This window comes from Sorex fumeus, unplaced genomic scaffold (genome assembly GCF_029834395.1).
Source record: "Sorex fumeus unplaced genomic scaffold, SorFum_2.1 ptg000038l, whole genome shotgun sequence".
In the NCBI taxonomy this organism is placed as follows: Eukaryota; Metazoa; Chordata; class Mammalia; order Eulipotyphla; family Soricidae; genus Sorex; species Sorex fumeus.
In genome coordinates this window covers 6,561,702-6,584,827 of record NW_026606095.1, presented here as the reverse complement: position 1 = coordinate 6,584,827, position 23,126 = coordinate 6,561,702, and the positions used below count along the sequence as shown (strand labels likewise).

At 38.6% G+C, this 23,126-nt stretch overlaps 1 protein-coding gene across 1 annotated transcript in view; it reads left to right on the top strand.

The window, feature by feature from the left end:
- PCSK5 (proprotein convertase subtilisin/kexin type 5) overlaps nucleotides 1-23,126 on the top strand; it is a 482,296-nt gene that overhangs the window by 175,192 nt on the left and 283,978 nt on the right. The window contains exons 6-7 of the mRNA XM_056118773.1: nucleotides 5,365-5,453; nucleotides 9,066-9,238. Of these exons, the coding sequence (XP_055974748.1) occupies nucleotides 5,365-5,453; nucleotides 9,066-9,238 (262 nt within the window). The remainder of the gene's footprint in view (nucleotides 1-5,364; nucleotides 5,454-9,065; nucleotides 9,239-23,126) is intronic.

Below are 23,126 nucleotides of genomic sequence, written 5' to 3'. Positions count from 1 at the left end.
AATGAGTATAATATATTTTGTTCTGGGCATGCTTTCTGGACTACATACTTTTCTTTATTCTGAAAATACTTTTCATAATCAACTCTCTCGTCTATGAAGAAAAAAAACATCTGAAACAGATTTTTGTCTATTTTGTGACTTTTATGCTTAGTGGGGGCTGGAGCAACAGCACAGTGGGTAGGGTGTTTGCCTTGCATGCGGTCAACCAAGACAACCCGGGTTTGATTCCTCTGCCCCTCTCGAAGAGCGGGGCAAACTACCCAGAGTATCTCGCCTGCACAGCAAAGCCTGGCAAGCTACCAGTGATGTATTCGATATGCCAAACACAGTAACAATTGTAATTGTCACAATGGAGACGTTACTGGGCCCACTCGAGCAAATAGATGAACAACTGGAGGACAGTGCTACAATGCTATAGTGCTATGCTTTATGGATATCATGAATATACTTATTCAAGCTACCCCTTTTCTTTCTTTTTTTAAATTGAATCACTGTGAGATACCCTTCAAGCTTTCATGTTTGAGTTACAATCATGCAGTCATCAGATACCCATCCTTCCACCAGTGCATATTCCCCACCACCAATCTCCCCAGTATACCCCCCCTTTCTGACCCTGCCCCTGCCTCCATGGCAGGCAGATTCCCCCACACCCTCTCTACTTTTGGATATTATGGTTTGCAATACAGATACTGAGAGATTATCATGTTTGGTCCTTTATGTACTTTCAGCAAACATCTCGTGCCCTGAAGGATTCCTCCAACCGTCATTGACTTAGTGATCCCTTCTCTATTCAAGCTGCCTTCTCCCCCAGCTTATGAGACAGGCTTCCAACTATGGGACAGTATTGCTGGCCCTTGTGTCTACTGACCTTGAAGCCACCCTTTTTCTTAAGGAGAAAGGAAAAACAATCTTCTTGACATCCCCATGCAGATCATCACATCTACCACTATCTTACTAATTATTTTAAGTTCATTCAAAACACAGAATTCAACTGACCTGAAAAAGTTTTAAAGATGACCGATACTTTACATTGTTATTTGAAGAGAGTGGAAAGATTTAATATAATCAAGGCAGAAGTTTGTATTCTGAACTATAATATACTGCAATGTGCTGTTTAGTAGATATTTAAAATATTTGTGTCGGCAGTAGAATGATAATGTTCTTCCCTTTCTCCTAAAATTGTTCTTACATTATGATGTAGAGCAACATGCAGAAATCTTTACAAAAATGTTTTTATATGAAAATAGTCACTCTGTTTTTCACTTAGAAACATTTTTGCTCTATGCTAATGATGCATATAATATTTAAGGGCTTTATTGCATTCCGGGAATACAGAAACTTGTTCTCCTATTTTTTTTTTTTACAGAATATTCAGTTAAATCTCTCCTAAGGCACTGCATCTAAAATTATAGGAAAATACTAAAGAACTTTTACTACATGGTCAGAATTATAGACTACCAGGAAACTTCTCTGAGAAACTCAAATTGACCAAAAAGGTTGACATTTGCTGGACGAGAGTCATTTTCCAAGGTGAACAACTGAGTCCAGCTAAGCTAGAGCTGAACTTGAAAAGGGATCAGAATACAGCTGAGGTAGAGAAGGGGCCACCAAGTAAAGGATGCTTGCAGGGCTCGCTCAGGATGAGAGATGCGTGCTGAAAGTAGACTATAGACCGAACACTATGGCCACTTATTACCTTCATTGCAAACCATAACACCCAAAAGGAGAGAGAGAGTAAAAGGGAAATGTACCTGCCACAGAGGCAGGGGAGGGGGACGGGAGAGGGGTGGTGAGAGGGATACTAGGAACATTGGTGGTGGAGAATGAGCACTGGTGGAGGGATGGGTATTCGACCATTGTATGGCAGAAACATAATCACGAAAGTGTGTAATTCTGTAATTGTATCTCATGGTATTTCATTAAAAAATTTTTTTTAAGATTTTCTAAATAAATAAATACGTTTTAAAAAAGGAGCAGTATGGCAGGTGATAATGTCTTGGTACTGTGGGATTAGAAAAGAGTTCTGCATAAGAACTCCTGAGGCGGAGGATTACTCCATAACTGAGAGGCCAGCCGGGTATCCTAGAGGAAAGGGCAGTTCAGATAGAGAAGGGAGCACCAAATAAAGGGTGTTTGGAGGATCCTCCCAGGAGGGGAGATGCATGTCGAAAGTGGACTATGGACTGAACATGTTTGCCACTCAATGCCTCTTTTGCAGACCACAACACCCAAAAGGAGAGAGAGAACACAGGGGATTGCCCTGCCACAGAGGCAGGGGGGGATGGGGGGATGGGAGTGGGGGGATATTATCCATGGTGGTGGGAAATGGGCACTGGTGGAGGGATGGGTATCTGATCATTGTATAATCGAAACCCAAGCACAAAAAATTGTAAATCTACAACTGTTAAAAAAAAAAAAGAAACAAAAAAAAATTAAAAAAAAAAAAAGAACTCCTGAGGCATCATCTTCAAAGAACTTCTGTTGAAAGGGAGAGTATACACATAGTGACAGAAGATATATTTGACTTTCTTGACCTGGAAAGAGATGAGACAGGAGAAGAAATAAATAATTGCTTTAAAGAATTACTACTCTTGTGGGATTTGCCACTGTAATTCTTGTAATTCACGGGGCCCCAGTCTTAAATTTGCTTCACTAGGTCCTGGTTCCTGTACTTCCAGGGAGGTTCTAGAAGCAAACATTTTGCTAAGAACAATGTGCTTTGCATATCAGCTACAAAGGATGCATAAAAATTAAAGATTAAACAGGGCTTTACTGACTATAGTTCACCTAAGAACACGGGAAAAACTTCTCCACCACAACAGTCACTGCTCGTGCAGGGAAGTATGAGTTACAAAGAGAAATAGGACAAAGATTGTATTTGCAAGTTGACACAAACATGATGTTTCAAAATAATAAAAGTAATGCGTGATTTATTTCATTAATAATCTAATGCATAACTGTGTTCATGAAAAAATTGGGATCAAGAGGAGGATGACTAAAATTAAAGCATTTTGAAATTTTCATCCCTGGAGAGGAGTTGAAAAAGTCCTGTGTTCAGACATCTAGGATAGCCACTAAATATAGAATACATAACATTAAAGCTAGTGTAGGGAGAAATTACAAAAATCAGCATGAATTTAAGAAAAAGTACAGTTCACATAAAGGATTTCTATTGTGCTGATGACAAAGATTGTTTACCTTATTAAAATATTCTGTTTATAAGGGACAGATATGAATACATAATGTTAGAAAGCATAAAAGGAGCAAAGAGCAGATGTACAATCTAAATATTAACCAGGTATTCTTATTATAGAGCCTGTTGAGGATGACTGTGAACAAATAGTTTGTTGCATTGGAAAGATTTAATATTTCCATTCTAAATAGTGGTAGAACAGCAGGGTAAATGGACACGTCTACAAAATAATCCATTGTCACTGTCACTGTCACTGTCCTCCCGTTGTTCATCGATTTGCTCGAGCGGGCCCAGTAACATTGTGAGACTTGTTGCTACTGTGTTTGGCATATCAAATATGTCATGGGTAGCTTGCCAGGCTTTGCTGTGCGGATGAGATACTCTCTGTAGCTTGCTGGGCTTGATATAATGGACTTGTAAAACAATTCAAGCATATATTTTTTTCAAGTACACCTAATATTTATAAAAAATGGATCACATACCTGATCATTATGTGTCTCATAAAATTTAAACTGCTGGTTTAGAAAAACTATATTATTTTGTCACAGGGAAATACAAATTAGTAATTGATATAACACACAATTAAACACCTACATATACTTGAACATTTGAAATGACTCTTTAAAATAACCCAGGGCCAAAAAACAAGTCAGAGCAAAAATATGAAGGAGATTTGTATGATCCAGGAACAACTGTATTAATTAATAATTGATCTAATGATGTACAAGAACATTAGACTCATAAAGTGAATTTTAACTTTAAGTAAAAATAACTTACACCATGAAGTAATAGGCCATAAAGGTCTAGTGAAGGATTAAAGTAAGAAATTTCTGAAAACAGGAAAAATTGTAGTCTTTGGATTTATAAAATAAATATGTTTTCTAATAAAATTGGCAACTTTTCCCATTAAAGTAGTGGCACCACATATAGAAGAGCATCCATCAGAATGGATGAAAATCATCCCATCAGAATACTTTCTATGACAGCTTGCTACAAATAGGATTGTTTTGTTCCAAGTAACAAATTTGGGGATGTATTTGCAACTGATACAGTGGAGATTACAAAGAGATGTATACAAAAGGCATGACGAGATTATTAACAGGAAAGAAGAATGACTAATACACATTTGAAAGGTATTGTTAAATAGACTCAGAAGAGAATTAAAAAGAGGATTTGTCTAGATGTATATTTCTGTTCTTCATATTGTCATTCAACTCGGCTTGTGGACTCTCTTATAACAGTGACAAATGCACTCTAATGGCTGTCACATCCCTCCTTTGCATCCAGGACATACATCAGTCATCACTGTGAGTGCCCAGCCATGCCTTAGAATTCTCAGTAACTCTTTTACACCATTTTCCAAATAAATTGTTCTTTATACATGAAATTTCTTTGCCATTCTTGGGTAAGTTGATCTGAGAATTTCAGTTAAAAGAGTTTTTCTGATAAAGGAACAAAATACATGGCAAGAGAAAATGGAATATCATTCAGAAAAATGTTTTCTAGTAGTCAAATTTGACAAAGAAATAATATGGTGAAAAATGGGTACAATGAATTTTGATGCCATATATTATGAAATATTTCTGGGTATAGTTGGTATAAAAAAGATAATCTTTCATGATCTTATTTTTTCATAAAATTTTTCAATCCGTTGTGTGTTTGTAGCATATTTCAGCTTAGAGGTTAAATTTTCATTGGAAGTACTTGACATGTTTCTAAATATGTAGTTTATAGAGTAGATTCTTATATCTGCATTCTTAATTCATTTTAATACTAAAATTTCATCATAAATTTTAAATGAAATTTAAAGATTAAAATGAGATTATATTAGCCACATTTCATTTCCCAATCACCACATAATGGCTGACTCTTGATTACCATCTTGGTCTGTGGATGTTTAGAAAATTCAAAGAAACAAATCTTCATTGGATTTTAGCCTCAAGATTTTCAAGTTGGAAAAACATGCTAGGAATATAAACCCAAATAGAACATGATGAAGTACTAAAAGTTTTTGATAGAAAGACTAAGTACTGCTTGATTAGGGAGTTGCAGAAAAACCCACAGCTTGATAAATTCTTCTCCACTTTGAAATCTAGGGGGTGGCAATGACTTGTTGAGTCTGTGGAAATGGAGTGTCTTGCTTTAGAAAGGTGTGTGTGTTCTCCCTACAGGCATGGGACCCGCTGTGCTGGAGAAGTGGCCGCCGCAGCAAACAACTCACACTGCACAGTTGGAATTGCTTTTAATGCCAAGATCGGAGGTATGGGAAACAAACTTATGTAGATGTCAGGATGAACCAAGAGATTTGTGTTCACTGGTTCCCAGAACCCTTTTTGAACTAAATAATGGCATATGTTTGCCTAATAGTGTTCGACTATGGCTGACAGCAAAATGACCATGTTAACATCTGTCATTAAATTCAGCTAAAGACTTCTGATGTGTATCGTTCAGTGTTACAAACAGAGACATTTCTTTCAAACAGGCACGAAAAGCATGTCCACTAATGAGGATGGCTCATTGACATCTGGACTGAACTTTTCAATTGGTGCCTCGCTCAGGAAGGGCTAATAGTATAAACACCAGGCAGTAATATCTCTGTGGAAATGAGCATCTTGAAATTCTGTCAAGGCAGATTATTTTTTTCTTTGCCTTGGGCTTTACATAAAGTTGTTTTAATTGCAAGTCAGTGGTAAATGGCTGGACTTCCCTTTCATAGATCAGTCATGTAGTGATACTGTTGCTATTAGCAATTTATACATGTATATGCACACATACAGATTCAACTGTATAAAAATATATACAAGGACTCAAGCAAAGCAGGATGGGCATTGATAGAAGTGAGCTCTTACATTCCCAGTTACTCTGTAGCTTATTGCTGCAACCATAAGCAGATGGAAGAAAACATTGGGAAGAGTTGATATAAATCCTAGTGGCCAAATGCAATGTTCCTTGGGAATTTATTTTTTGTTTGGCAGGGAGGTGGCTTGGGCCACTCCTGTTGCTATTGAGTGAGTGTTGAGTACAGGTGGTGCTCAGTGAACCATATGGGGTGCTGGGGTTCAAACTCACTGGGCTGGCTGCATGCAAGGCAAGCACCTTAATCCCTGCACTATCTCTACTGATATGTACATTATTGTATATAAAGATAATGTGACAAAATGTTAACAGGTATGAGTATTGTAGCAGTGTTCATTATCATCCTTACATGTTATTTTTATATGCTTGCAAGTTTCAAAATTAAAAGTGAAAAGATTTTTAGGTATGATCGTATTGAATTAAGGTAAAGTCTTGGCCTTGGATTACACAATTGAGATGACCAAGTTGTGGCAGAGAGGGAGAGAATGAAGAGATGGACTAGAAGTAACATAAAGACAGTAAAGGTAAAAGGTAAAGGCCCTCCCGTTGATCGTCGATTTGCTCGAGCGGGCCCAGTAACATCTCCATTGGAGACTTTGTTGTTACTGTGTTTGGCATACCGAATACGTCATGGGGAGCTTGCCTGGCTCTGCCGTGCGGGCGAGATACTCTCGGTAGCTTGCCGGTCTCTCCGAGAGGGGCGGAGGAATCGAACTAGGGTCGGCCACGTTGGCTGCGTGCAAGGCAAACGCCCTACCCACTGTGCTATCGCTTCTCGGCCTTTTGGCTAAGATCAAGTGTAATATAGGTAAAGGTAAAGGTAAAGGCCCTCCCGTTGATCGTCGATTTGCTCGAGCGGGCCCAGTAACGTCTCCATTGGAGACTTTGTTGTTACTGTGTCTGGCATATCGAATACTCTCGGTAGCTTGCCGGGCTCTCCGAGAGGGGCGGAGGAATCGAACTCGGGTCGGCCATGTTGGCCGCTGGTAAGGCAAACGCCCTACCCGCTGTGCTATCGCTCCAGCCCTATAAGGACAGTGGTGGAGGATATTGGTTACCAAGTTGGTGTTGGGGTGCAGTAACTATCAAGACCATCCATGTTAAAACTATGGTAAACATGTTACCTAAACTACAATTTAAAAAGAGTTAAACATTTTTAAAATCACAAAGAGGATTCAGTTCCTGCAAGTATTTTTTTCCCTTCTTTAAGTTTTCTGGCTGAAGCGATAATACTGGGGTTAAGGCACTTGCCTTGCATGTGACCATCCCAGGTTTGATCTCCAGCATCACATAAGTCCCCCCCAGCATCACCAGGACTATCCCTGGAACACCAGTGGGTATGGCCCCCAATTAAGAACAAAAAAAACATTTTTTTCTGTTGAAAGTTTCTTTCCCAAAGAACATAGCATATACTAATTTGGGGTATTATTTAATTCTGTTAGGTAGTCAAAAATTCTATTAAGTAATCAATCGAAATGTGAAATCTGGGCCAGCGCAGTAGTACAGCAGGGAAAGCGCTTATCTTGCAAGCAGCTGACCTGGGTTTGATAACCAGCATCCTACATGTTCCCCTGAGTCTGCCAGGTGTAAGTCCTGAGTGCTGAGCAAGGAATAATACCTGAGCAAGCCGGATGTGGCCTAATTACAACAAAAACAAAAAATTTTTTAAAAATTTTTAATTTTTCAAAAATGTTAAATCTTTGTAGATAAGTATCATCTTAAGTAATGAATGTGAATGCTAAAGATACAATTTTAAATTATCCAGTGTCTAAGTGGTACTTAACTTAAGCTGAAGAAATATAAAGATTCCCTTGCTTTTTCAAGGTGGTTCATTTTTACTGTGATTGTGAATCTCCAAAACAAAAGGGAAGTCTGACATTTGGCATATAGCTTATTTTTTATTAGAATTTAATTTTTTTTTGCAAATTAAGGTTATTAACACATTCTTAAAGTGTCTGGCAGAAATAGACAGTGAAGATTAATGCCTGAATATGGTTAAAATCCCTTGAGAATTATTTGGTGTGTAACATGCATTCTCACTTGTTATTTTATTTCTGAAATAACTTGACAAAGAATTTAGGATTTTATGTTCACATCATTTTTGCAAATTAGGGCTGGAGCGATAGCACAGCGGTAGGGCATTTGCCTTGCACGCAGCCAACATGGCCGACCCGAGTTCGATTCCTCCGCCCCTCTCGGAGAGCCCAGCAAGCTACCGAGAGTATCTCGCCCGCACTGCAGCGCCTGGCAAGCTCCCCATGACTTATCCGATGTGCCAAACACAGTAACAACAAAGTCTCCAATGGAGACGTTACTGGGCCCGCTCGAGCAAATCCATGATCAACGGGAGGGCCTTTACCTTTTACCTTTTAGGAAATAATACTTGGAGATGAAGTTAAACCAACGTAACTCGGCACCTCTCCAGCTTTTGTAAGCTGGCTGCGGTGAGAATGTTTGATACCAATTATGAACACAAGTTGGCTAGTGAAGAGAAATTTGCTTGAGCCTCCCTTTGTCATGTGCTCAGGATAGAAAAAGGAGAGGGGAGAGTTTGTGGGAAGTTGCAAAGGTAGCAAATTGATTACAGAGAGGATTTTTAAAACATGATACTCTGTTACATGCAGTATAACTGCCTTTTTTCCCTAAAGAAGCTTCAGGAAAGTCTGCATTATCCTTTTCTGGAGGATAGCATGTTTGCCTGGATAAATAAGTTTCTTTACCTCAAACTGCTCCAAGTGTCATATGGCACAGGCTATCTGGGTGTTTTATTTTATTTTATTTATTTATTTATGCTTTTTGGGTCACACCTGGCGATGCACAGGGGTTACTCCTGGCTCTGCCCTCAGGAGTTACTCCTGGCGGTGCTCAAGGGACCATATGGGATGCTAGGAATCAAACCCGGGTTGACTGCATGCAAGGCAAACGCCCTACCTGCTGTGCTATCTCTCCAGCCCCCTATTTGGGTGTTTTAAAGTGAGGTCTTTGTAATCATGCACTTCCCCTTTCTGTCTTGAAGGAGTCCGAATGTTGGATGGAGATGTCACTGACATGGTTGAAGCGAAATCAGTGAGCTTCAACCCACAGCACGTGCACATTTATAGCGCAAGCTGGGGCCCAGATGATGATGGCAAGACTGTGGACGGACCAGCTCCACTCACCCGCCAGGCCTTTGAAAATGGGGTTAGAATGGTAAGTTGTGGAAGTACGTTGGTGGTTCAAAGTGTGGCATTTGATGATGATAATCCTGAGAAGTCATCTTTGTAACTGGAGTTTTCACTCCTTTACTATATCATTCTGGAAACTCTAAAGAGAGGCATAGGTAGGCCAAAATAATGGGCTAATACAAAGATGCTGGATATTCTGAAGTGTGTGTTGTATCTGTTCTTCTGCAAATGATCTGGGATAAGAACATGTTCCCACTGATGAGAAGGAGATATATTGGAATGCTTAGATTTCTTCAAAGGACACAGACTCGTTATTGTGTTAACTTTGCATTTGGAACAATAAATTCTTGAAACTGTGACGTGGATGAGAAGTGGAGATACTGGAATTTCTCAGCCAGTGTTGATAGATTTTTCCATAAATGCCCTTCTGAAGACTCTTTCCTAATCTTCCCTTTATCCTGGGACAATATTATCTTTATGCCGACTTCCCTGTTCCTTAACCAGGTAGCTTAACCCATCATTTTTCTGTGATATTACTAATAAATCCACTGATGACTTCTACCCCAAAACTGAGCACATAATTTAATATAATAAAATGTCTGTTTTAAATTGCATGTGTCCTAAATCCTGTCTTAACATAAATTTTAAAAATTAATGCTATTTTAATCTTGAAAAGAGAGCGTGCCAATCTGAAGCAATTCCTATCTCTTTGTTACTCATACAGGTCAGGGCTGATCTCACCTCAACCTCCCTTTTCTTCCTCATCTTTTCATTTTTTTGTAATGGAAGCAGATACCACTATTTCTGTCATCAGTACATTTGCTTTTCTGTGTCTTTCCTGTTACAATACAGCCAAATCTTAATTAACTAAAAATGTTACTTCTTTCCACTACTAATACTCGGAGTTTCTCCCTATCCAAATTAGAGTTCACTTACCCCCTGCCTGTATTCTCTCTGCTCTATATTCTCACTGCAAATGCATTTATTTCTTATCATATTGTGCTTGTTATCACCGTTAATTTTGCATGTTTCCCTCACCCAATTTTAAGTGCCTTGAGAGCAGAACTTGCGCTCTACTGCTCTTTACGGGCATTACACACCCCGTCGAGTACATTGAACTAGATTACTCCATAAATGTTTGTTGAATTTAATTAAATTTACTACAGATTGTGCTAACCACAGGTTGTTATGTATTCAGGCCAGATTTGGAGTCATGGAATGCATGCATCTGGTTAATGTCATGTTGTAGCTGGAGTACACGTAGTAATGATTCTTGCACTTTTGTGCGATCCGTGTCTCAAATCCAAAGTTTGAGTGAAGCTGTTTCCTGGTTATTTGGAAATAGTGGGAGGGGCGGTGCGGACATATGTACTGGTTATGACACTTTCTAAAAGGGGCACTCAGGTTTAGTTGAGCCATACTTTCTAGATCTGACCATTTAATAGAGTCTTTTATAAAATTATAGGATCATGTTTTAAATTATTGCTTGGAATTTTCCTTTCACTGTATCTGAACACCAAATGAATGTATTCTAAATAATTTGTTGATCTCATTATCAAACTCCTGAACTGTGGATTACTATTCTTTCTCTTTCTGTGCCAGCAGTAGAATGATTATTCAAGTTAAATAAATCAAGCTTGGTTCATATTTAATTTTTAATTTTATGTGTATATATGACCCTTAATATATCAGAACAATCTTTAATATCTTATTACTATATTAAACATTAGTAATATACATAACATTATACATAATAGGCTTGACAGCACTTCACTGCCATGTAGACATGTAAAAAAAATTGTCTGTGTCAATAGATTCCATATCGATTGAATCAGATGATACCATCTAGTTCCTTCTAGATGTATTTTTGGTGGTGCTCTTACTTTTGATGGAAACTTTAAGTGAAATTCAAGGTGTAAGATAAATTTTTTTAAGGTGGTGCTCTAATTGCACCTGGGAAAAATTAAAATAAAAATTAAGGTCCTCAAAGAAAGTTACTCAGACTTAGAAAATGATTATATTTATGAATAAGTAAATTTTTAGAATAATTATTATAACCATTATTAATTATAAAGGTGACCCAAACATTATAATAAATCACACAGTTAAAAACAAAATGAAAAATAGATTTTTCCATCCACCGAGATAAAAACTTGTTGAAAGTATGGACTATAACTTTTGATTCTCCTATTTCATATTCATATATCTAATTGAAATCATATGCCTCTTCATGGTACTGTTTTTGTCTCGCAGTGTATACAGACATTCTTCTTTGGCTGTCTATAAGAAAAAGTTCATTAATTTGAATATTTCTAAAGTTTAGTGGAAGGGAGATACCATTGTGGAACTTTTACAGTTTTTCTTTGAAAAAAGGGAATTTATTTTTTTAATGAATCATTTACTTTCAGAATTAAGGGAATAACAGAACTCTAGGAGAACAAAATATTCTCTATTGATGTTGCTCACCAGCTATAGAAAAGCCAGTAGTGACCATTGAGTTTGTTGATAAGATTGACAGAAGTGGAGTTCTATGTGTCTAATACCCATCGACTTCCTTGTAATATACATAGCAATAACCATGAAGACATAAAGTTCCAAATTATTACATTATAAAATAAGCATAAAATATGCATTATTATGCCTTGAGAATTTATTTTTTGCTGCTCTCTGACTGCATACAGGTCAGGTTGCCTGCCTGCTTCCATTTCCTCATGGAAGTTAGGGCCCGATTAGTACTGTAGACTTGGTGGGGGGTGTTAAGTGAGATGGTAATGCATATAGAGCCATTGACACAATCTTTTGGATTTAATAGGTTCTCAACAAATAAATAAATTATGTGTAACATCTTTCCTTACAAGGAAAAAGTAAAAGATAATACCTTTCTAAGAAAAGTTCCATGTTTCAGTCCCCGGATTGTTGTTTCCTGAACCTTTTCCATATTGTAAAGTACCAGATGATTCCACTGACTTGCCTGTATTGGTGAATTAAAAGCAGTATGATAGGGCCACAATGTGTGGGTCCCATTGGATCTACCCAGTGAATATATCATACCCTCCACAGCACAGCTTGGGTTGGGCTCTGTTAAAGCTAATAATAATATTACAAAACGCAGTGTAGACGTTCTGATTATGTAATAATGTCATTTATTTGGTTATTCTGTGTACATTTGCTTCAGTTTTACTGACACTTAATAAACTCATCTTCGTTTCATTGAGATAACCTCTCAGTATACAAATAGATTTCAGTTATCCATGTTTGAAGTCTTGGACTTTATTTTGATTTTCCCAAAGGGGCGTTTTTCTGAACACCTATCAAAATGTAGACTGAGGAGATTGTCCAGTGAGTAAGTGCTTTCCTTGCACATAGCTGACATGGGTTCCTTCCTCGGCACTGCATGTGGTCCCCTTGGACAAAGGTACAGGTCCCTAAGCACAGAGGAAAAACTAAGGACTGAGCATAGCCAGGTGTTACTGCCAAACCAAAGTAAATAAATAAAATTTAGGAAAAACTATATAGCAATTCAAAGTTTTAAAAACAGCATATTAGTTTTTACAGAAAAAAGAAGCCCTTTCTCTTCTCTGTTATTGGATTTCCAATGAATCAGCGAACTTTATGGTTTTTGTTTTGTTTTGTTTTTTGTTTTGTTTTCCAATGAATCAGCGAACTTTATAGTTTTTTTTGTTCGTTTGTTTTGTTTTTGTTTTTTTGGCCACACCTGACAATGCTTAAGGGGTTCATCTTTGTGTTCAGGGATCACTCGTGGCAGGGTTCATCATATTATTCTCTGTCTTATCCTGAGTTGTGTTCTTTATATAAAACACATTGCCAAGCATATATAAAATAATTGGATAAATATTTCATATATAAAGATAAATTATAATGTAGATTGCAGTAAGGAAATATGGGACTGGAGAGACTACAGAAAGGAAAGCACTTTCCTTGCATGCAACTGCATGGGCTCTCACCCTGGTTTGAATCTCCAGCACCACATACAGTCCCCTGAGCACCAACAGGAATTACTCCAGAGCACAGAGCCAACGAAGAACCCTGAGCAAAACTGGATGTGGCCTCAAACATACACAGCGGTAGGGCGTTCACCTTACAAGCGGCCAACATGGCCGACCCGAGTTCGATTCCTCCGCCCCTCTCGGAGAGCCCGGCAAGCTACCGAGAGTATCTCGCCTGCACGGCAGGGCCTGGCAAGCTCCCCGTGTCGTATTCGATATGCCAAACACAGTAACAACAAAGTCTCCAATGGAGACGTTACTGGGCCCGCTGGAGCAAATCGATGAACAACGGGAGGGCCTTTACCTTTTAAAAAATAATTTAAAGAGAAGTGAATTATTGGCTAAATGCTTTAAGTTAAGGGGGAAGAAAGAATGAAATAATTGCCTCAGGCAGCTGGATGAAAACCTATTTGTCAACATTGTTCCGTTAGCCTGCAAGGATTTAACTACCCCTTTCCACAAAAGTAAAAGGATATTGGAAGTTACTCTTTTACTTAAATTTAGTGAATCCTTACTTTCTCTATACTTTAGGTAAAGGAATAAAGATGGTTCTGGAAACATGACAGGGAACATGCACAGAAGCAACAGGATCTTTTGAGCTAAGGACTAGGGGCATAAGGAGTTTTCTTTAAGGGTATGATAACTTAAATGGAGACATGAATGGTAGGATGGTGTCAGGTGCAGAAATTAGGAATGAATATCCTATGTAGAAGGAGCAGCAAGGGGGCTGGAGCAATAGCACAGCAGGTAGGGCATTTGCCTTGCATGCGGCCAACTTGAGTTCAATTCCTGGCATATCATATGGTCCCTCAAGCACCACCAGGAGTAATTCCTGAGTGAATGGGCCAGGAGTAACCCCTGTGAATCGCCGGATGTGACCCATAAAGCAAAAAAAAAAGAAGAAGAAGAAAAAGAAGAAGAAGCAGCAAGAGCAAAGCACCCCAAATAGAAGATGACTTGAGAATGTTTCTAGAACAGAATGGCCCTTTTGGTAGAGGGAATAATAGGAAAGCATAGCGAGCAGTGAGGAGATGGGTTTGAGAGGACCCAGGGTCCGGCTCAGGAGGGCTTTCTTCACCATGGGAGGTGTTTGTTTCTTATTCTGTTACAACACCACTGTGGATTTTCATCCCAGTGGTAACGTGGTGTGGTCCACAGTTTTCAAAGATCTCTGTTGAGAAGGGAAGGAACTGTGTGTGGAGCAAAGTATGGAGAGCGAGGGCGGAAGAATGAAATCGTTCAGAAAAGAGTTCAGCTAGGATGGCGGCAGAGTCAAGACATCTGAACATTGGTGGCATCTACAGTCATACCATGCTGAATGTGCCCATCTGAAAACATGGGTGGAAAGAGAGACAAATCTCCACATCAAAAATTTTTACAAAGGAAATTAATTTTGCTCAGGGAGTGCAAGTATCGACTGCCTCCATTTCATTTTTACTTGGCAATCAACAAACGTAGCAAATACTGAACTTCAAAAATGTTCCCTATTTGTTTACTGTAAGATAAGCATTTGGCTCAGTAGAATGTAACAGTTTTCAAAGACTTTAACAAAATCACAATTGATTTCGTTTACAGACACTGTAGAATTAATGCTCCAAAATTACATTAGAGAAACTGAACAAAACTTGTCATAATTGACAATGTTCTCTTTCTCTCCCAAGTAACATTTCACTCGATGCTAAGGAGCTATAAAGTTAAATGCAATATGTAGAGGTATATTATTGAGACTGAGTATTGTAAACAATATTAACCATGGATTTAATATTTGTCAGCCTCCCTGCTGACTCATGAAATATGTAATTTTTGATCTTTATCATATCCTCATAAAGGGTATGCATCTCTACAGCTTTATAGAAGATGGATACTCAACATAGATAAAGAAGTCAGAACATGTTTTTTGTTTGTTTGTTTTTTACTTTTATTAGTGAGACACCAAGAGGTACACTTGTAGACTTACAAATTTTTGTGCTTGGGTTTCAATTATACAATGATCAAATACCCATCCCTCCACCAGTGCCTATTTCCCACCACCACGGATCCCAGTATCCCTCCCACTCCCCAATCTCTCCCCCCCCATCCCACCCTGCCTCTATGGCAGGGCAGACCCTTTTGTTCTCTCTCTCCTTTTGGGTGTTGTGGTTTGCAAAAGAGGCATTGAGTGGCAATCATGTTTGGTCTATAGTCTACTTTCAGCATGCTTCTCCCATCCTGGGAGGATCCTCTCAACACATGGTTTTAAAATAAAAGAGTAAATATTTTATAGATGCCAGACAGCATGCTCAGTGGGCTGGGTACCTGGGGAAGCTTTATATGCAGAGACAGCAACAGCCCCCAGCATCTTTGCTCTGGTCCCAAACACTTAAAAACTAGGGATGGTTGAATACCCTGCAATAGAGGCAGGGTGGGGTGGAGGGATTGGGTGGGAGTGGTGGGAGGGATACTGGGATCATTGGTGGTGGAGAATGGACACTGGTGGAGGAATGGATACTCGATCATTGTATGACTGAAACATAAGCACGAAAGTTTGTAAGTCTGTAACTGTACCTCATGGTGATTCATTTTAATATAATATATATATATATTTTTAAAAAAACTAAGAGGGTGACCTGAGGCCTTCATCAGTGACTATCTTTTCTCCTGTTACTATAATAAATTGTTCATCTTGCTCCATTTCTTTTTACTTTGTCAAATACCAGGCTAAAGACTCTCCTTTCACCATTAAAATCTTCTCCCTACTACTTCCTTTCATATACATTCAGGCTCTTAATCTGTTCTTTTGAATGAATGAATTCCTTTGTCTTCTTTTTTTCCCCTTAAGTACTAAGTTCCTTGAGACAGTTTTCTATGCTGTCCCCTTTTCTGTTATCTCTCAAATTCACTGAATTGCTTTATCACTCTATTGAGACTGCTTTTGTCAATGTCACAATGACATCCAGTTTGTGAAGTCCAGTGCTTACCTCTAAACTAACTAATCTCAACTCTAATCTAAAGAGAAAAAAATAAAACCAACAGCAATAAGCATTAACTTGTCCTGACAAAGAGATGTGCTTGAATCACCCCATTCATATGTACTGTAATCCTCAGAAGTCATTCTTAGCAATCAGTATCCTTCCTTTTTGTTCCTTTTACTTACTTACTTTGTTGATAGACTTGGCTCCCTCATAAAGAGCTAGTTTTGCTGTTTTGTTCTCCTCTCTGTCTTAAGTACTAAAACTATATCAGGTACTTAACAAGTGAATGAGTGAAGGAATATATGAATGGATGTGTAACTGTCTTCAGTTTGCTACTTAAGGATCACTTTGCCATTGTTTGGGAAATAAGTTGGTATCATAATTGAGAAGCTTGGTTATAAATGTGTCCGGAATGAGGATGGAGACTTACCAGTGAAAATGTTTACTGTATTGTTCAATTTAAATTAGAATTTTAGTTTATTCCTCTATAAAGTTGAGTTAAATGCTGTTTTGAGTATTATATATATTTAGTGCTTATGAAATACTCAGCAGAGTTCCTGGAAGATAGTCAAGTCTATATTATAAATCATAATCAACACCACTGTAAAAGAACAGTGAAACAATCATTATTATATAAAATACTATAAAAAGCCTTGATCATTCTAAACTCTGAGTGTAATCAATTGCATAGTACTGAAAAATTTATGAGGACTGTAACTATATAATTTTGAGATTATTATTAAGAAATCAATATTAACATTAAGAAATTATTACGATTATTAATAAATTATTATTTTACATAAAATATAAGATAATAATTTTTAACAATCTCCAAAGTTCAAAATAATAATAATCGTAAAACTGTTCAAAAGTTTCGGTACACAAAAGCTTTTATTTTCATGACATTTTCATTATTGTTTACTTTCATTTTATGTTTTTAGAACTTTTTCATAAAATCCTCTCATTAGATGCTTAAAATCATGGGACGAGAAACAAATGTGGTGGTCAAGTCAATTCACTGACATTTATAGGTCTATGTTCATGTTACTGTCATTTGCTCAGCCACCCTTTCTAAAGTCCAGCATTCTTTCTTTTCCTAATCCAGCTTGTCCACTAAGTCTTAACAGCTACTACTTCTTAGAACCCTCTAGAATCCTGTCCCTTGTCCTCAGAATAAGAACTAACATCTCTGTAGGGACTTTGGCAGTAGCGTACTTTCAAAGCTTTCATTCAGCCTCCCTGCATCCACGCGGCCACTTTCAGTTCAGCATGAGTCAAGAAATACTTTTGCATGCAGAAGTTGTCATTCCACTTCTCTTCGTGCTCCCTGCCACCAACAGGGATTCTTCTAAACTTCTTAGGAGGGCACAGAGGATCTTTTGCAATTTTTGCCGAGTTTCGGAATTAGTATCTGTTTCTTAAGGAACTTCCTAAAGTTCCTCTCATTCAAACTGACATGATTCCACTTACCTGGGTGATCCATTGGCCTGGCTCCATGGTGTGCTGTGCAGAGTGTGCCCTCAGGGGAAACTCTAGGTAACAATGCCCAATTATTCATAAAGAAGCCAATGATTTGATAAAGTTAGTCAGTTGACATTTCTATAATATGACCGTATTTGAATGAGAATTTTGAATGACATCATATAACATGAATATATATAACATGTATATAATAATTTAATATGAAGCTGTTTGTCTAATTTTCTTTGAAAGACCATTCACTTATCCTGATTATATTCAGGAGGCATTTACTGGGTTATTGTAAACTCCACTTTGCTAGTTGATAGGGGAAGATAAATAACATTCAGGTACTGAAAATAAATAGATGCCAGAAAATGATTAAAAAAAAATAAAAAAGTTCTAAATGTAAGGAAACTCTCAAAATCCCTTTAGCAATATCCCAAATTCCCTGGAATGCAAACAGTAAGACTAAACAATATATAACAACAAAACTTACTGCAGTTTGGTTGCTCTAGAATCATCTTTTATTTCCCTATTTGTTTGGATGAACTTTTATAGTACTTGGTGTATTTGATACCCACCATAGATAAGCTTTCTAATGCATCGACAGCATGTGTTTAACAATACCATTATTGAAAATTCAAAATTTTTTTTTCATTATCTGAAAATCTTATGCTGTTTCCAGTGTTTTCTTATTATTTTGTTCATGCACTATTTCTTAAATACCCACTATTTGTTAAGCCCTGCTTGACATTTATTTTAATGTTTTAACTAGAAGAATCATGGAGTTCATTATAGATAATGTAGAAGCACAGCTTACGAGTTTGCTTTGCCATTTTATTTACAAGTATACTTTGAATTTCTGGTGATTTTTCTTTGACTTTGGGTTATTAATTAGGGCATTTCCATGAATTCATAACTAACAGTATCAGTGTCCAGAATGGGAATCAAAAGTATGTGAAAACAGAATTCTTGGACTCTGATCATCTTTTGGAACTGTAATATTCATCCATTTTAATTCTTTTCACATCAAGGATCCAGATGGAAATCGGGACAGTTGATCAATAACTATTAGCACATGCCATGTTGTTGGATTTGGGGGGAAGCCTTTGACTACTATCTACTATATTTCTTCCCGATCATTATTTTCTTTTTGATTTGTCATAATTCACAACTGATTGGTTATGTAAAATATTAGCTGAAAGTGCAAGGTCATTCTATAACATTATCTCTTACATATACTTTAACCGTATACATACACATTTCTCCACTCAAATTAAAGTCATGTGTTCACTAAAGGAGAGCAAGAAGGCATAATGAGTGTATAAAATAAAAGCCGCAATAGTAATCATAATAAAATTACTGGATTCCACTTGGGAGGGGCATGTTTTTATCTGCTCTCTGTTGCAGCAGAATTTGTACCAGTTTGCATCTTAATAAATGACAGATTGTTGCTAAATTATTTAGTGGAGGTTGTAAAACTTTGGAGTGATATATGGATAGGCAAATAGACCAGGGAGCTTATTTAATGCTGATTAACTTACAGAATTAAGCTGCCGTTGGAGCAGGCACCAGTGAACTGGAACTAACTTAGAGAGAAGTCTCAGCTTTGCACATCTGAGACTGAAGGGTCCCCCAGTGCTTTTTTCCAGATGCCTTTCCAAGCATTCACAATAAACCCTTACCTTACCCCTGGGATGGTTATGTTTTTTAGCATATATGAAAGGAATTTTTAAAATTCTTCATCTTCAGTATGTAGAGTAAGGATGGTGTCTTTCTAGACAATGAAAAAAATAGGTGATCATTGTTGATATTGGAAATGCCCTTCTCCGTGTCATAAACCTGGCTCTCCTGCTGATGATTGCTTTTTCTCCTTTGCTCTGGAATGATCCAAGGTATACTAACTTTTGGCAGGTGAGAGGATGGCTGTTTCCCTTCCCCAAATGAGACTGAACAGTGTATACTGTAGCTGTATCCAAGCAGTGGGGTCAGTGATTGGTTGGGATTATTTCTAAGGGTATGTGGCATCCAGTGGACTTTTCTTTAACTTCTTTCTATGGAGAATCGAGAAGTCTAATCTGCATATTCCTCCCTTCAACCCATTATTAGCTGTTGTCCTCACATTGTGGAGAAACTGTCCTGACAGGGTTCCGAGCTCGAGGACTGTGGCAGTAACTGGAAATCAGTCATGTGTCTTGCTGAGGCAAATCCAGTGAGGGAGATGAGGTTTGAGGAGAAATGAGGGAGTGGCCACCAAAATAGAATGACCAGAGCTATGACCACCAAGGCTGACTATTAGTGTGGATTTGTCCATGTGGTAGGCGTGATGAGGCGGGAGGTACAACACCTCATTGTACATCTCTGGTGCACTTTCACCTGCTTCCTCCATCAGCGTTGAGAATATTTCCCTAAATCAAGCTCTTAACCAGCATTCTGAGGAGCATGCCTTGTCAGCCCCCACCAGAGAGGACTCGTCCTGGCTGAAGTGAGATGGGGTCTTGCTGATTAGACCCGCCACTAATTAGCTTTGCTAATAACATCATTTCCTATGTAGACATGCAAACCACAGCACCCAAAAGGAGAGAGAACAAAAGGGAATGCTCTGCCACAGAGGCAGGGTGGGAGGAGGAGATGGCGGGTGGGAGGGATACTGGGATCAGTGATGATGGAGAATGGGCACTGGTGGAGGGATGGGTACTTGATCATTGTATAACTGAAACCCAAGCACAAAATTTGTAAGTGCACAACTGTAACTCATGGTGTTTCACTAATAAAAATTTTTTTTAAAAATTCACTGTATGACTTTTTAAATGTTAATATCTATGTACTAGCCTGAGTGCATAATGCAACTCCAGACTTTCATTGTATAAAATTCCTGAAAGCTGAAACAGGAATAAGATTTGCTGGCAAGTGTATTTATTTCCATTTGTAAACACACCTGGTTTTTATTACCCCCCAGTCCTTCTGCTATCCTTTCTTCGTGAAAGACTGATTTTTTTCCTCTTCCAGTCACACTTTATAAGCAAACCAAGGAAAATGGAATTGACGCTGTTCGAATCCTGAGTCAGGAGCCAAGGACCCAGCCTTATCCTCTTGGTGAGAAAGTCTAAGGAGCTGCATTCTGTGTGCCAGCCCGCCACTCAACCCATGGACAGAAAGGGCAGGTCTGATTCTGCCAACCTCCACAGCTTGATAAATACTGAATTTGTATTTGGGGAGACACAGGCAGTGAGCAACTCAGTTTTATATTCCCCCTTCTTTTTATTTGCATAGGAAATATAAAAGAAATATAAAAGTCTTTTTTGTTAGGAACTTGAATCTGGGGAAGTTTTATATTTGCAGTTTTGATTAATTAGATTTTATACTACTCTAGTCACGTTAAAATGGCTGGGGCTGTCCTCCCATTGTTCATCGATTTGCTCAAGCGGGCCCAGTAATGTCTCCATTTTGAGACTCGTTGTTACTGTGTTTGGCATATTGAATACATCAAGGGTAGCTTGCCAGGCTCTGCTGTGCGGGCGAGATACTCTCGGTAGCTTGCCAGGCTCTCCGAGAGGGGCGGAGGAATCGAACCCGGCTTGGCCGGGCTGGCTGTGCTCAAGGCAAATGCCCTACCGCTGTGCTATCGCTCCTTTGTGTAATTCAAATTACTTGTTTTGCTTTTTGGGGGGTTCACACCCAGTGGTGCTCAGAGCTCACTCATGACTCTGCGCTCAGGAGTGACCTCTGGCTGTGCACCAGGAACTATATTTGTGTAGGGGATTGAATTTAGGTTGACTCGTGACAAACACTTTACCCCTTCTATTATGTCTACACTCCCACTACTTATTTATTCATTTATTTATTGGGGAGGGGCGTAAACTCTGTCATGCTCAGGTTTACTCCTGGCTCTATGCTCGGGGATCACCACTGGCAGTGGGCAGGGGAATCAGAATGGTGCTGGTGATCGAACAGCAAGTACTTAAACTCCTGTGCTATCTCTTAAGCCCCCTCATGACTTCTTTAAAGACCTGTTTTAAAGAAACCATTAGAGTTCCTGAATTCCGTCATCTTGAATTCATCATTCTGTTTCCCTCTCGATAGAGTGAAAAAGACTTTAAATTGAGGTTAAAAGTGACATTTTAAAAGTTGTCATATGACCAGAAATGTTCATAACTGTCACCACCAGCAGCCGTGCTCCGACTTATGGTCAGGTACCCTGTTCTTTTTAAAAGTGAAGCCCAGGGGCTGGAAGGTGCATGCTTGTCCTGTGTGAGGCTGTAGTTCCATCCCCAGGATCACTAAACAGCACGAAGTAAAAGAAGTGAAATCGAATGCATTTGCTAATGCTTGTGGAGCATAGAAAATGGATTTGCACGTGTGCCTTATAAAATTAGCATGATGGCTAATAATTGCACTTCATATTTTAATATATTATTAAAAAGTCAGCAGCACATAAAAGTTGCTTAATAGACATAACTTTGCCGCCTCCACAGTATACATAGAACATTTGAATACAGAAAGCCTGACGTGGAGAAGAGATGGATGAAGGTTGGTGAGCTACAAAGGCAGGTGTGAAGTGATAAGTAGCAGGAAAGGCAGGGAGACAAGAATGGGTAGAAACCGAGTTGTTATTTCCAGGAGCCTTTTTGTGAACTCCCTTGTCACTTTCTTTTCCTAGGGGAAGTAGAAATGGTTTCTTTGATTTCCATCTTTTCTCGCATTGACCATCATTTGGTAGGCTACGTAGAAAGAACAGGCATGACAGAAACTCACTCTGCTGTGTAAATCTGTCTGTGGATGTTTAGACAGCCCTTCCTCTGAACCTGATTTCATGCTAATGGGTCACTCTGGCAGTCCACAATCCCAACACAGGTCAGGAAAGATTGAGAACAGCCGGAAGGGCAGGCACCAGGCCAGAGAAAGCACCAGGCCAGCAGGATTTGGGGTGGACACTCTTGTCCATTGGGTACCTGTTGAAGTCATCTTGGGGAAGCCATTGCTTTCTATTGCTAAGCCTCTTCTAGCCTGGCGTTTTCCTGGGAGAGAAGTGGCATTACTGAGCTGCTGCTGTCCTTAAGCCCCTGAATTAACCACAACTGATGAGAGTTTGGTATTAAAATACACCAGGTAGTTCGATTGTTTACTGTTAGTAATTCTGCAAGCACAGTAATTATTCTGAGAACAGAAAAGTGAAACCAGTATACTCTTTTCATCAGACATTCTGTGTTCTGGAACAGATCAGAAAAACTGAGAATCACCCATACTTATTTGCCAGATGTGTGTAGAATGGCCTCACTAACTCAACACTCTGCCAGGAGTTTTCTTGACAAAAGCAGCACTTAACCTTCTGATTCCTCATCTTCAGAGGCTGTATTTCCATCTTTTTACTCTTTTAAAAAAACATCTCATATCTGTCTGACTCTTGGTTTCCCTTGGGCTTTGGTGGGAAATTATGGTCCACTTTATTCCGTGGGTCTGTTTCAGTCTCATATAATTAATTTCCCAGCTCCTT